This window comes from Mesoplodon bidens, assembly GCF_964165515.1.
Source record: "Mesoplodon bidens genome assembly, chromosome: 17".
Classification (NCBI taxonomy): Eukaryota; Metazoa; Chordata; class Mammalia; order Artiodactyla; family Ziphiidae; genus Mesoplodon; species Mesoplodon bidens.
In genome coordinates this window covers 25,027,881-25,042,951 of record NC_138174.1, presented here as the reverse complement: position 1 = coordinate 25,042,951, position 15,071 = coordinate 25,027,881, and the positions used below count along the sequence as shown (strand labels likewise).

Sequence of the window (15,071 nt, the reverse complement as noted above, 5' to 3'; positions counted from 1 at the left end):
TTGCAATTTTTTTCACATCCTTGTCTACGGTTGTTTTCTGTTTTGTTTTGTTTTAAGGTAGCCATTCTCCTGGGTGTGAGGTGGCATCTCATTGTAGTTTTGATTTGCATTTCCTTAATGACTAGTGATGTTGCACATCTTTTCATGTGCTTACTGGCTATTTGTATATCTTTGGAGAAATGTTTATTCAAGTATTTTATCAAACATTTTTGAATTGGATTTTTGTTGTTGAATTTTAGTTCTCCATATATTTTGACTATTAACCTCTTATCACATACATGATTTACAAATATTTTCTCCTATTCCATGGGTTGCCTTTTTACTCTATGGAGGGCATCTTGGTGTACAAATTTTTAAATTTTCATGAAGTCCAACTTGTCAGTTTTTTCTTTTGTTACCTGTGCCTTTGGTGTCATATCCAAGAAGTCATTGCCAAATCTAATATTGTGAAGTTTTTGTCCTATGTTTTAAGAGTTTTATTGTTTTAGGTCTTACATTTAGGTCCTTGATTCATTTTGAGTTAATTTTTGTACATGGTATTAGGTAAGGGTTCACCTGTATTCTTTTGCATGTGTATATCCAGTTTTCGCAGTACCATTTGTTGAAAAGACTTCTGTTTCTCCAATGATTGGTCTTGACACCCTTGTCAAAAATCATTTGACCATATATGTGAGGGTTTATTTCTGGACTTTCTGTTCTATTCCATTAGTCTCTACGTCTGTCTTTAAGCCAGTACCACACTGTTTTGATTACAGTAACTTTGTAATAAGTTTTGAAGTCAGGAGTGAGTCCTCTTGGTTTTGTTCTTTTTTAAGATTGTTTTGGCTCTTTGGGGTTCTTTGGGATTCCATGTTAATTTTAGGATGGGCTTTTCTTTTTCTGCAAAAAAAAAAAGGCATTTGGATTTTGATGGAGATAATGTTGAATTTATAGATCTCTTTGGGTAGTATTGATATTTTAATAATATTAATTTTTCCAATTCATGAATATGGGATGTGTTTCCATTTATTTGTGTCATCTTGAATGTTTTTCAGCAGTGTTTTATAGTTTTCATTGTACAAGTTTTTTGCTTCCTTGGTTAAGTTAATTTCTAAGTATTTTGTTCTTTTTGATGCTGTTGTGAATGAAATCCCTTTAGTAATTTCCTTTTCAGATTGTTCGTGTGTGTAAAAGTGCAGCTGGTTTCTGTGTATTGACTTTTTGTATCTTGCTGCTTTGCTGAGTTCATTTATTCTAACAGGTTTTTTTGTGAAATCATTAGGGTTTTCTACTAGTAAGATCATATCATCTGCAGAGATAATTTTCTTTCTTTCGTTACTATTTGAATACCTTTTATTTCTTTTTCTTGCCTTCCAGCAGTAGAACTTCCAGTACTGTGATGAGAGATGTGATGAAAGCAGGCATCCTTGCCTTGTTCTTGATCATCGTGGAAATGTTTTCAGTCTCTCACCATTAAGTATGATGTTCATTGTGGGCTTTTCATATTTGGCATTCATTATATTGAGATAGTTTCCTTCTATTCATAGTTTGGTGAATGTTTTTATAAAGAAAGGGTGGTGAATTTTGTCACATACTTTTTCTGCAGCAATTGAGATAATCATGTGGATATTTTTCCTTTATTTTGTTGATGTGGCAAGTTATATTGATCAATTTTTATGTTAAACCATTCTTGCATTCCAGGAATAAATTCCTCTTGGTCATGGTGTATAATCCTTTTAATATGCTGCTGAGGCATGTTTGCTAGTATTTTGTTGAGGATTTTGCATCCATATTCATCAGGGGTGTTGGTCAGTAGTTTTCTTGTGGTGTTTTTGTCTGGCTTTGGTATGAGAGTAATGCTGGCCTCAGAATGAGTTTGGAAGTGTTCCCTTCTTTTTGATTTTTTGGCAGAGTTTGGTATTAGTTTTTAAAATGTTGGGTAGAATTCACCATTGAAGCCATTGGGTCTAGGGCTGTTCTTTGTTGGTAGGTTTTTTTGTTTGTTTGTTTTTTAAATTAATTTTTATTGGAGTATAGTTGCTTTACAATGCTGTGTTAGTTTCTGCTGTACAGCGAAGTGAATCAGCTATATGTATACATTATCCCCTCTTTTTTGGATTTCCTTCCCATTTAGGTCACCACAGAGCATTGAGTAGAGTTCCCTGTGCTATACAGTAGGTTCTCATTAGTTAATCTGTTTTTTGTTTGTTGTTTGTTTCTTTGCGGTACGTGGGCCTCTCACTGTTGTGGCCTCTCCCATTGCGGAGCACAGACTCCAGATGCGCAGGCTCAGCGGCCATGGCTCACAGGCCCAGCCGCTCCGCGGCATGTGGGATCTTCCCGGACCGGGGCACGAACCTGCATCCCCTGCATCGGCAGGCCGACTCTCAACCACTGCACCACCAGGGAAGCCCCAGTTAATCTTTTTTATACGTAGCAGTGTGTATATGTCAATCCCAGTTTCCCAGTTCATCCCACTTCCCCTTACCCCCTTGGTAGCCATATGTTTGTTCTCTGGTAGGTTTTTGATTGCTGGTTCAATCTCCTTACTAGTTATAGGTCTATTCACATTTTAATAACCATTCTTTTTAAACAGTCTTTGCTTTAAAAATCTTACTAAAATAATACAGCATTATTGTGTTTTAAAAGAGTGTCCTCATATTCTACTGCCCTAATCCATTTGGTCATATTTCCAATAAGTATGTATCTATACATATATGTTGTAGTGAAGTCATAATGTGTGTAAATTCTTTTCATGTTCTGTTTTTTATATGTTACTTACATATTTTCCCCCACTATTAATGTGTATTGTCCCACCTATTCCTTATTCCCCTTCAATCTAAGAGAATTTTGCCCTACAATGCAACATTCTTATCAGAAAGATATCATGTAAGACTGAGAAGTGTTTTAATTTGATCTTTTTTGTTTTTTTTGACTGCTGTCAGTGGAATGGTTTTAAAATAATACTGTATTGGTCACATATATTATAAGTTTTAATGGTTTTTCTTCACTTTTGACCTTTGTTTTTCTGAAGTTCACAAATAAGGTGGTTATATTTTCTAACTCATTTTGAACAGGTAACATCAACAGACATTTAAAACAAACCAGGCATAGAAGCTACTTTTTTCCCCTGCCACTTCTAACTCATGTCACTTTTCTTTTGCACTTTCAGGGCATAGCATGTTTACAGTGTAGTGTATAATATTTCAGTCCTACCTAAGTGCAGCATTGGAATGAAAATCTATCAAAATGATCACTAAAAACAAAGGTAGTTTAAACATCTAGTTAGTTTATTTAACTTCATCAACTCACTGTATAATTTAGATTATTTCACTTGACTTTTTTGTAATGAGTGACATTTTAGAAAATCTGAATATATAATGGCTTACAACTTCACCCTGTAACAATGGGAAGCAAAAGGCAAATAAATTGTTAATAATAATAAATTATACAGGTGTGTTCTTTGGCCAAAAAGAAAAAAAGGAGTGTGTGGTAACTAGTGATGATTTGTGCATCAAAACCTGAAACTATTGATATTTATTGAGATGAGAAATTAATGAGATTCTGTTTTACTATTAATAAAGAGAGCAGTACGTTTTCTGTTTTTCTCCTTTTCCCCCAACACAGGGAGTGGGGAAAAGCAGACACCCCAATTTATAGTTAATCTATTGTACTGAAATAAGCTGTATATTGCTTCCAAATCTAATTTAATCCATAGTAAATAAAAATACCTTCATAAAATATTTTTAAATTTTAAAACTATGTTTCTTTAACAGATTTCTATAATCCAGGAGCTTGTTACTAATTATGAAGCCTCTCTGAAAACGTGTGACTCTTTTAGCCCTTACGGTAAGTTTGAATTAGATTGAGTTGAAATTTGATTACTCATTTTCAATCCATTTTTAGTCACTTACACTAACACTATCTTATGTTTATTATGTATGTGCCACATGATAGCTGTTCCCTAAATAGTTTTTGAATTAGTGAATGAAATGAGAAGAGCACTTGCAATCTTAAGTAATTAAAAATGTTCTGATCTTGTCAGGGGGGAGTTAACTCCATTTTAATATGAATAAACAGAATTGAGAGGTTGAGCAGCTTGACCAAGATCAAGTAGTTAGTTTATGTTGAAATGTATTTTTCCTGAATTCCTACTTCTTTGTTCTTTCTACTCTTATATTACTATAAATCCTGTGTAATTTGGTTCTTTGTTTTTCTGTTTGTAGGGGCATATGTAAATCAAGGCAGCTTTATTTAGAAAACACTCTAGAATGCTTTCAGTCATGCAAATGGTAACTTTGGTTTCTTCTTGCATCTTTTATTATCGCCCTTTTGTTCTTGTTAGTTTGAAACAAATTTCACAATAAAATAACAGACACAGAAGTAAATAATGAACCCTCGTGTCCCCATCACCTACCTTCTTTTATCAGTGTTTCACCAGTATTATTTGAAGTATTTTCTGTTTACTTTTTTTTCCTGGAGTATTTTTAAAGCAGACATACTGTTTCCCCTGTCAGTACCTTAGTATGCGTCTCTAACTGTTTAAAACACTTAAACACAAGATGTAGCCACAGTGCTGTCTTACACAAAATTAACTCTCATACCACAGTATCTGACACCCAGTCTGCATGCAAATTTTCCCAATTATTTAAAAAATTGTATAACTGGTTTATTTGAATATGGATCCAACTAAGGTCCATACTTTACGTTTGATTATTATGTCTCTGATATTCTTTTAATCTTGAGCAGTACAGTCCACTCCTTTCCCTTTATTTATTTTTTTTTTAAAAAGGCTGTTTGTCGAAAGGTCATTTGTCTTGTGGAACATACCATGTTTTGAATTTGGCTGATTGTTTTCTCATGGTATCATGTAATACATTTTGCTGTCATCCATATTTCTTACAAAGTTCGAGTTAGATTTACCAACTTTTTTTCTTTTGGCCTTGCCGTGTGGCAAGTGAGATCTTAGTTCCCCAACCAGGGATTGAACCCATGCCCCCTGCAGTGGAAACGTGGAGTCCTAACCACTGGACTGCCAGGCAATTCCCCTAGATTTACAGGCTTGATTAGATTCAGGTTCCATGTGAATACTTCATATGTGACATTTTGTACTTCCTGTTTTATCACATCTGAAGGCAGAAAACATTCTGGTTGTCTGTCTTTTTGTGATATGAAGATTGATCAGGGTTTTGATGTTTGTCAGCCTAATATGCCTATTAAATGTTCTTCAATGGCCTAATGATTTTTGCAGCCACTGAGAATCGTTGCCTTCATCCCTTATTTCATTCTAATCATCATTCCTTCTGCATTTATTAGCTGGAATTCTTATAGAGAAGTTTTATTTTTATTAGTTATCTATTTTATACATATTAGTGTATATATTGTCAATCCCAAGTAAAGAACTTTGCTTCATCAAATATTTGGTTCCCCTGAAATATAGTTTATATGAGAGGAGCAAGATAAATGCTTGGCTCTTTGCCTATGTTTATTATTTGTGTTTTAATTTTATGCTAATCTGTGTGTTTTCATTGTTGTCATTTCATTTGGTCATCTAGTCTAGGAGACCTTCTGTGTCTTCTGAGGTGGCATGAGTAAATTCTCCTTTCTGCTCTTTCTCCCTCATTTTATACCTGTGTGTCTTCCCTTCTGAAATCCATTTTGAGTGCTTGGTACTTCTTTATCTGCTCTTCTGTAGCTTGAGTGTACAGAATGGGGAACCAGGTAGAGCTCTGCTGATTCAGTGTGACCATCTTGTCAGGAATGTGTCCTCCTAATACTCTTCAATTTTGGGTTTCCCTGATGTAGTGTCAAGGCCTACTTACAATGCTAAGTAAGCCCTGGCCATTCTTGCCTTTGTGGAAATTTTGCAGTGGTAGTTAGGGACATCTTTTCTTCAAGCTATTTTCCTTGACTTTTCCTGGACCTCCTACTTATGCTCTCAGCCTGAGAATTCGTAGAGTTAGATTGATTTACCTCTTTTCCCCAAACTATTTCTTTGGAGTGAGGTATGGGTAGAAGCCTATGAAACCAGCATCTTGTTTCTCTGTTTGGCTGCTACTTTTTGAACTTTATGACATGAAGTCATATCTCTTTCTGTTGAACTTGGTCTTTTTTGCTGGATTTTTACTGCTTATCGTAATAGTTAATTTCAGTATGCATTGGGAGAAAGAAAGTATGTGAGTTGCTCTACTTTGCCTCATTCCCTGTAATGATTTTATATTTGTTTGATTGCAGAGAATGGGGAGACAGAACCCCCAACGACACTACTCTGGGTTCAGTATTTCCTGGCACAGCACTTTGATAAACTTGGGCAGTATTCTTTGGCTTTGGATTATATTAATGCTGTAATTGCTAGTACTCCAACTCTAATAGAATTATTCTATATGAAAGCAAAAATTTACAAGGTAAAATCTTTGTCATGTTTTTTGAGTAGTTGAAGAATTTGGCCATTTTAAGAATGCTTGGAGTTCTTTCTGTATAGAGATAACTTTTAGTACACCCTGATAATCTATTCCTAATATTCTAGTAATCCTAAGAAGTTTTATGTTATATAGTTGTATAGTCAGTATTAATAGTTTCATTCAGCTCTTAGTAAATATGAATTGTAATGTATCTAAAGATTTCTAGATAAATTTGACCAAAATGTAACAGATTTCTAATTTGTCTTTAAGAACTTTTTCCATTATATTGTACCCATATTCTCTTAATCATAAACAGCGATTTCTTTAATACTTTCATTTCTTAAAGCATATAGGTAATCTCAGAGAAGCTGCCAAGTGGATGGATGAAGCTCAGTCTTTAGACACAGCTGATAGATTCATCAACTCCAAATGTGCAAAATATATGCTTCGAGCAAATATGGTAAAAGAAGCAGAGGAAATGTGCTCCAAGTTCACAAGGGTAGGAAATAGCGTGTAATTGTCTGAGTTAGTAAAATTAAAGTTAAGTTCTGTGGTGATGTGTGAAGTTTGCTGCTGAAGTTCCTAAGAATTCACTTCTGTTATTATTTTTTTTTAATCTTGTTTAGCTCATATCCTAAGTATGGTTTCTTACTGTGGTTGTTGTATGTGCATGTGCTTCTGGTGGGAGATAATTAAAAAGCAGTAACAGGAGCAAAAATACCTTTATACAGAAATAAGCATTATGCCATACTTCAGTGCTTATATGCAAGATTTGATTTATTGCTCTTTTGTTTCACTAGTAATTTGTGACTGCTGTTTAATTTCTCAGTTACAGTGTCTTAACTTCATAATAGCTCATAGAGTTCTTTCTCTGTAGAACTAACTTCTGAGGACTACTGGTCTCTGTGACATTAAGAATTTAAGTTCTTTCAAATTTTTAGGCTAAACATTTGTTCCTTTTGTTTCATCTTTCACCATCCTTTCATATCCTTTTCTACACAGACTTTCTTTTATATTGTAAAAACAGTACATGTTTATGGTTAAAAATATAAGGAGGCTAATGGAACAGAATAGAAAACTATTCACACATATTTGGAAACTTGGTATGTATCAGAGGTGCTTTAAAAATCAGAGATGAAAAGATGTTGTTTGGATAATTATTTGTGTTGAAAAAAATAAAATGACATCCTTGTTACACTGCACACAGATCAGTTACAGGTGGATTAAAGATCTAAAAGCAAACCTTTCACACTTTTAGAAGAAAGTATAGAAGTTTATCTTTAGGGCTCAAGGTAGGAAACATTTCTTAAGACACCAAACACATAAAGGTACAAGAGTAAAATTGATACACTTGATTATATCAAAATTAAAGATAATGTATAACAAAAAATAATTATAAGCAAAGTGACAAGGTAAACCATAGAATTGGAGAAGATATTTCCAACTCATATAAAAAGAAAAGAATTTATAAAGAAAGCCAAAGAATTCACTGAAATAGTTACACATTGAATGTAACATAGAGGCATTATGAGAAAACCATGTTTCAAGTTTGATTTCCAAGTTTTAATTAAGATACTTCAAAATAAATAATTTATATCTCCAAGTGCATTACATACAAAGTGGAGGGCTTTAGTGCTGGTGTTTGTAAGTAAGTTGTTTAGGATGAGAATAAGTTACCACTGTGCTCTGTGATGCTAATGTATCACTAATATAGCACCAGTGTACCACCTTGTTTGAATGTTAACTGGATTCTAGTCGTGTCTGGGTGTTAAGGGAAACCCCTTATAATTTAGAAGCCACAGAATAGCTTGAACTTTTATTGTGAAAATTTAACTACTTGCAAGAATGATGTCATAGAAACATTAAATACACATACACACACAATACTCAATAAGAAAAAGATGAGACAATACAAATATGGGCAAAGGAGATGAATAATTAGTTCACATAAGTAGAATATGGAATGGCCAAAAGATATCTTCATTAGTAATCAGGGAAAAAAACAATATATCATTTTTTACCCATGAAATTACCCAGAAATTTAAGACTGACATTACTTGGTATTGACATATGACATGTCATTCATACACACACAAACACACACATGCACACACGTCTAACGTACGTATACCATATATCTGTGTTGTGTATATATTTATGATGAGAAAGAAGCAATGTATGGTCTATGCATGTGATGTACATATACACATATAGGTTTAATTTTTCATTAAAGGCTACTACTTATAGACCATTAGTTGTTTCTCATCATAAAAGAGCTTTTTCTTTTTTTTTTTATTTTTAATTTATTTTTGGCTGCGTTGGGTCTTCATTGCTGCACGTGGGCTTTCTCTAGTTGTGGTAAGCAGGGGCTACTCTTTGTCACAGTGCGCAGGCTTCTCATTGCAGTGGATTCTCTTGTTTTGGAGCACGGGTTCTAGGCGTGTGGGCTTCAGTAGCTGTGGCGTGCGGACTCTAGAGTGCAGGCTCAGTAGTTGTGGCGCACGGGCTTAGTTGCTCAGTGACATGTGGGATCTTCCTGAACCAGGGATCAAACCCATGTCCCCTGCATTGGCAGGTGGATTCTTAACCACTGCGCCACCAGGGAAGTCCATAAAAGAGCTTTTTCATCTGAACCTGCTTGACTTCTACTTTCTGGTATTTAGAGTGATGCTAATAATTTGTATACCATTTGTAAGGGAAAAGAGAAAAATGGCTCTAACAATTACTAATCACTGAACCAAGTACTTTATATACATGATATTGTTTGTATATACAATCCTATATCATTACCTTCATATTGCAGTTAAGAGAATGTTTAGAGAGGTCAATTACTCTGCCAGCTGGAGATCACCCAGCTAGCCATTCGTTTGGAGACAGGATTCTAGCTTAGGTAGACTCTTTTTTTTTTTTTTTTTAGCTTATTATTATTATTTTTTTGGCCGCGTTGGGTCTTTGTTGCTGCGCACGGGCTTTCTCTATTTACGGCGAGCGGGGGCTACTCTTTGTTGCAGCGTGTGGGCCTCTCGTCGCAGTGGCTTCTCCTGTTGTGGAGCACGGGCTCTAGTTGCGCGGGCTTCAGTAGTTGTGGCACATGGGGTCAGTAGTTGTGGCTTGCGGGCTCTAGAGTGCAGGCTCAGTAGCTGTGGTGCATGGGCTTATTTGCTCCGCGGCATGTGGGGTCTTCCCAGACCAGGGCTTGAACCCATATCCCCTGAATTGGCAGGCGAATTCTTAACCACTGTGCCACCAGGGAAGCCCTAGGTAGACTCTTTAAAACCCATGTTTTAGAATTGTGTAGTAGGATACAAACTAGTGTTTCTAAAACTCATATGGCATAGGATCAACAGTAATTGCAAAGTGGCAGATGTAGTGGTGGCAAAGTATTAGCAAGAATGATGGTAATGATCAAGGGGTCAATCCAAGAAGAAGATCTAACAATCATAAACATATATGTACCCAACATAGGAGCACCTAAATACATAAAGCATATATTAATAGACATAAAGGGAGAAATGACAGTAACACAGTAATAGTGGGGGACTTTAATACCCCACTTACATCAATGGACAGATCATCCAGACAGAACATCAGTAATGTTCTAAATCATTTCTAAACGCTTTCTAAAGCTGAAAGCATTTCCTCTGAGATCAGGAACAAGAGAAGGATGCCCACTGTTGCCACCTTTATTCAGCATAGTATTGGAAGTTCTAGCCGCAACAATCAGACAAGAAAAAGATATAAAAGGAATCCAATTTAGAAAGAAAGTAAACTGTAACTGTTTGCAGATGACATGATACTGTATATAGAAAATCCTAAATGTACCACCAGAAAACTGCTGAAGCTTATTAATGAATTCAAAATTAATATACAGAAATCTGTTGCATTTCTATACACTAACAACAAACTATCAGAAAGAGAAATTAAGGAAACAATCCCATTTACCATAACATCAAAAAGAGTAAAATACTTAGGAATAAACCTATCCAAGGAAGTAAAAGACTTGTACTCAGAAAACTATAAGACACGATGAAAGAAATTGAAGAGGTCATGAACAGATGGAAAGATATATTGTGTTCATGGATTGGAAGAATTAATATTGTTAAAATGACCATACTACTGAAGGCAATCTATAGATTCAGTGCAGTTCCTATCAAAATACCAAGAGTGTTTTTTCACAGAACTAGAACAAATAATTTAAAATTTTTATGGAAACTCAAAAGACCCTGAATAGCCCAAACAAGCTCCCTGACTTCAGACTGTACTACAAAGCTTTTGGCACAAAAACAGACACATAGATCAGTGGAACAGAATAAAGCCCAGAAATAAATCCCACACACTTATGGTCAATTAATCTACAACAAAGGAGGCAATAATATACAGTGGAGAAAAGACAGTCTCTTCAGTAAGTGGTGCTGGGAAAACTGGACAACTACATGTAAAAGAATGAAATTGGAACATTCTCTAACACCATATACAAAAATAAACTCAAGATGGATTGAAGATCTAAATGTAAGACTGGAAACCATAAAACTCCTAGAAGAAAACATAGGCAGAACACTCTTTGACATAAATCATAGCAATTTTTTTGAATCTGTTTCCTAAAGCAAAGGAAATAAAAGCAAACATAAACAAATGGTACCTAATTAGGCTTAAAAGCTTTGTCACAGCAAAGGAGACCATCGACAAAATGAAAAAACAACCTACTGAATGGGAAAAAAGATTTGCTAAAGATGTGACCCATAAGGGGTTAATATCCAAAATAAACAGCTCTTACAACTCAATGTCAGAAAAATAAACAACGTGATGAAAAAATGGGCAGAAGACTTGAATAGACATTTTCCAAAGAAGACATACAGATGGCCAGCAGGTGTATGAAGAGTTGCTCAATGTCGTTAATCATCAGAGAAACACAAATTAAAACCACAGTCAGGTGTCACCTCACACCTGTCATAATGGCTGCCCTCAAAAAGACCACAAATAACAAATGTTGGTGAGGATGTGGAGAAAAGGGAATACTGTTGGTGAGAATCTAAACTGGTGCAGCCAGTGTGGAAAACAGGATTGAGGTTTCTCAGAAAAAATAGAAATACCATATGACCCAGCAGTTCCACTCCTGGGTATAGATCCAGAAACAAATGAAAACACTGATTCAAAAAGATATATGCATCCTAATGTTCATAGCTTTACAGTTGCCAATATATGGAAGCAACCAGTGTCCATCAACAGAAGAATGGACAAAGCAGATGCGGTATATATGTATATACAATGGAATACTACTCAGCCATAAAAGAGAATGAAATTTTGCCATTTGCAACAACATGGATGGACTTGGAGGGTATTATGCTAAGTGAAGTAAGTCAGACAGAGAAACACAAATACTGTATGATACCACTTATATATGGAATCTAAAAAATAGAGCTAGTGAATATAACAAAAAGGAAACAGACTCTCAGATATAGAGAACAAATTAGTGGTTACCAGTGGGCCAGGAAAGAAGGGGACAGGGGCAAGATGGGGGTAAGGGATTAAGAGGTGCAAACTATTGTGTATAGAATAAATAAGCTACAAGAATATATTGTACAACACAGGTAATGTAGCCAATATTTTATAATAACTGTAAATGGAGTATAACCTTTAAAAATTGTGAATTATTGTTATACACCTATAACAAATTATTGTACATCAGCTATATCAATAAAAAAAGGATGATGGGTATTAGAGAAAAATAAAATTAGGAAAATGGTACTGTTTCTGTTCATATAGCACCTAATCACATGTAAAGTCACATGACATTTTACAGCAAGGTAATTAAGGCTCTGAAGAGGTTACCTAAATCATCTTTGGTCACATAGTCAGTAGTACTGGGGCTCAAACTCTTCAATGCCCTTTCCACTGTGTCATAATTTTGAAGATTAGAAATTAGAAGAAGTCCAAGAGTAGATGTAAAAGCAGTGATGCTTGTAGAGAAAAGTACCACCTGGAAGGCCAAGCTAGATTAGAAATAAAGTACAATTAGAAATGAGTATATAAAACTTCTTAAGTTAAATAAATTCAGTGGTTTAAAAAAAACAAAAAACACCCACACAGCAAATCACAGCCGACTAGGATATGTCTGAAAAGGCCCAGAAGAATGAAGGGGAAAGGTTGGCTGTTCGAGGAGGGTAGTCCTCAGAGTCTGGGGCTCCGCTTGCTCATCGTAATCATCTCCGATCATCCACTCTTGACAAGTTGCTGTGCCGTATGGAGGGCCTGTTAGTGTATCCATACTGCTTCACCCCGTGGCCAGGCATGTCCCTAATGTGTGGTGGATAGCAATGAACTGGGGGAGGAGAATTGCTAATGACTCTGATATTCAGTTTATATCTGCTTGGTAATCAGTGAGTGAAGTGCTCATATTTCCTTCTTGCAGATTCTTCGCAGTTTAGAATATTTGTAGAGTTGCTGATGCAAGTTGGAAAGTTCTAGTTAGTAAAGTTTTGAAATGAAAAATAATGTAGATTTCTTATAAACATGTAGTCATCAAAAAATGGAATATATATGCAGCCCTAAAGATGACATAAAATATCACCATAATTTTCTTTACCCAGAGATACTGTTTTTTATACTTGAATTCTGAAAATTGAACTCATAACTCACAATGGGTGTGAAAGAGAAAGTGAATATTAAACTTATATAAATGTACCCATATTTTTACCGTCTTTTCTGGGGTCACATAAAGTATATTTTAAATAACTGTTCTAAATTGTGACAAAACTCCAGTGCCCCTGCGCTGAAACTAGGTACTCTATGTCTTACACTGTTCTAGAATACACACTGAGCCTGAGTTAACAAATATTCTTAATAAATTCCATTATTTGGTTTTGTCAGCCCACTGCAAATAGTTGGCATGGAACAGGACATGCTGTTAGAAGCAGACACATGGGTACAAAGGAAGTGACAACTGATAGCCTGACGTGGAGGGAGGAGACTTGGGAAACTGAAAAGCAGGCTTGGAACTACTAGTAAGCGATTTGAAAATGATGTTGTAAATAACAGTGATCCTAAATTGGCAAGGAAAGATGAAGTAAGTAACTTTTGCTTAATAGACAAATGATAGGCAGTGCTTCGTAGGATTACTGTCTTAAATAGATTGAGTAAAAGCTTTGGTGTTTAAAACTTAGCTTCAGTAATCTGCAGTCTTTTCTATGTAGGTTGTTGAATATCTCAACAGAGCTGGAAAATAAGACATGTAATTTTAAGTTGATAGGAGCCTTTTGGAAGCACATTGATATATTTGTTATATAATTTGTTAATGCTATTTATTGTCATAATAATCCTTGTAGACATAGTTGTAAAAGAGAAAAATGAGATTTTAAGGATCTCTTTTATTTGTTTGCTTCCTTTATTTATGATTGCTTCCGTTTCAGGAAGGAACATCTGCCATGGAAAATCTAAATGAAATGCAATGTATGTGGTTTCAAACAGAATGCATTTCAGCATATCAGCGTTTGGGAAGATATGGGGATGCTTTGAAAAAATGCCATGAAGTAGAAAGGGTAAGTTAATAGAGTTTTGGCTTTATTTTTCTCCTGTAAGGTGACAAAAAAAGCAGGTAGATTTCTACATGGGATCATCTACCTCTTATAACTACTTTGGAAACTTCATTGTGAAAAAATTCTTGATCTTTAGCCTTTCAAACATTCAGAAGTTGTGAATAAATGATTGCTTTCTTTTGATCCTCAAATGGTTATATTTCGACATGTCTGCATACTTTTGCCTGAAGGAAGAAGGAAAAGATTAGTAAGTTATTGTTGCTATTATTAACATATACTCAAAATTTCTATTCCCTAATCGGGCCATTATTGATTTTCATCTCTAGCCTAGAAAGATGCACAAGCTGATGGCCACCTCTCTCCTCTTTATGTCAGGATCTGCTCTATAGTCAGCCTCTCTCCAGTTTGTCTTCCCAGGATATTTGTTCTCACATTCAGCACTTTGTACACAATGTGTGGCTGGTTTGCAAGCTTATTTTATTACTTGCTAGGATTATGTGTGTGATGTGCCTTTAGTAAGGGGACTTTTCTTTTCCTTGTGTGTGAATTTTTGTTTTCCTGTTCTTTGTCATCTCTGAAGCACTCTCCTTCCAAATGGACCACAGGAGGAAAAGAGCCACAAATGCACCCCTGAGGCAGCCCTCAGCAGCCCTCAGCTGGGGGTCACTCGGCAGCACTGTCCCAAGCTGACGCAGTATAGAGCCACAGGCGTCGTAGTCAGGTGAGCCTGATGTCTGCACTCTGGCAGTCACTTTGGCCTTTTTCCCACATGAAACTTCTGAGGTTGCCCAAAAGGAAGGCTAAATCTTAGGGGGTGGCTTTGGTTGGGAACTGGCACTAGGATTCTACCTGAGCCCTTTTAGAAATAGCTTAGTTTTTGCTTTGCTTTGTTTTGTTTTGTTTTTTTCCTTTTTAAGCCTGGGCTTGATGGCTGGATTGCTGGGGAAAATCCTTCTCATCTTCTTGGAAAATACAAAGCCTTTGGATGATATATTCAGGCAGTATCCAAGCATTCTAAGTTTAAATCAGGCTCTTATTTCTGTGACAAAACCTAGATCACTAGCTTGTTTCGATACTCCTAGATGATGGTCACTCTAAAAGCATTCTGCTCGTTACTAAGGAAAGACATTTTTATTAACCAGGATGTTCTCAGGGAGTG

The 15,071-nt window shown here is 35.6% G+C and overlaps 1 protein-coding gene across 5 annotated transcripts in view; it reads left to right on the top strand.

Moving 5' to 3' along the window:
- Window positions 1-15,071, top strand: part of NAA16 (N-alpha-acetyltransferase 16, NatA auxiliary subunit) — a 67,415-nt gene that overhangs the window by 39,026 nt on the left and 13,318 nt on the right. For 4 of the 5 annotated variants that reach the window (XR_014013603.1, XR_014013604.1, XM_081214802.1 and 1 more), the window contains 4 exons: window positions 3,756-3,828; window positions 6,214-6,383; window positions 6,727-6,879; window positions 13,787-13,915. Coding sequence is in view for 2 of the 5 variants with exons in the window: in XM_081214802.1 (XP_081070928.1) it covers window positions 3,756-3,828; window positions 6,214-6,383; window positions 6,727-6,879; window positions 13,787-13,915 (525 nt within the window). In the remaining 3 variants the exon portion in view is untranslated. Of the gene's footprint in view, window positions 1-3,755; window positions 3,829-6,213; window positions 6,384-6,726; window positions 6,880-13,786; window positions 13,916-14,492; window positions 14,634-15,071 lie in introns of all 5 variants that reach the window. The other variant, XR_014013605.1, reaches the window with a different exon arrangement.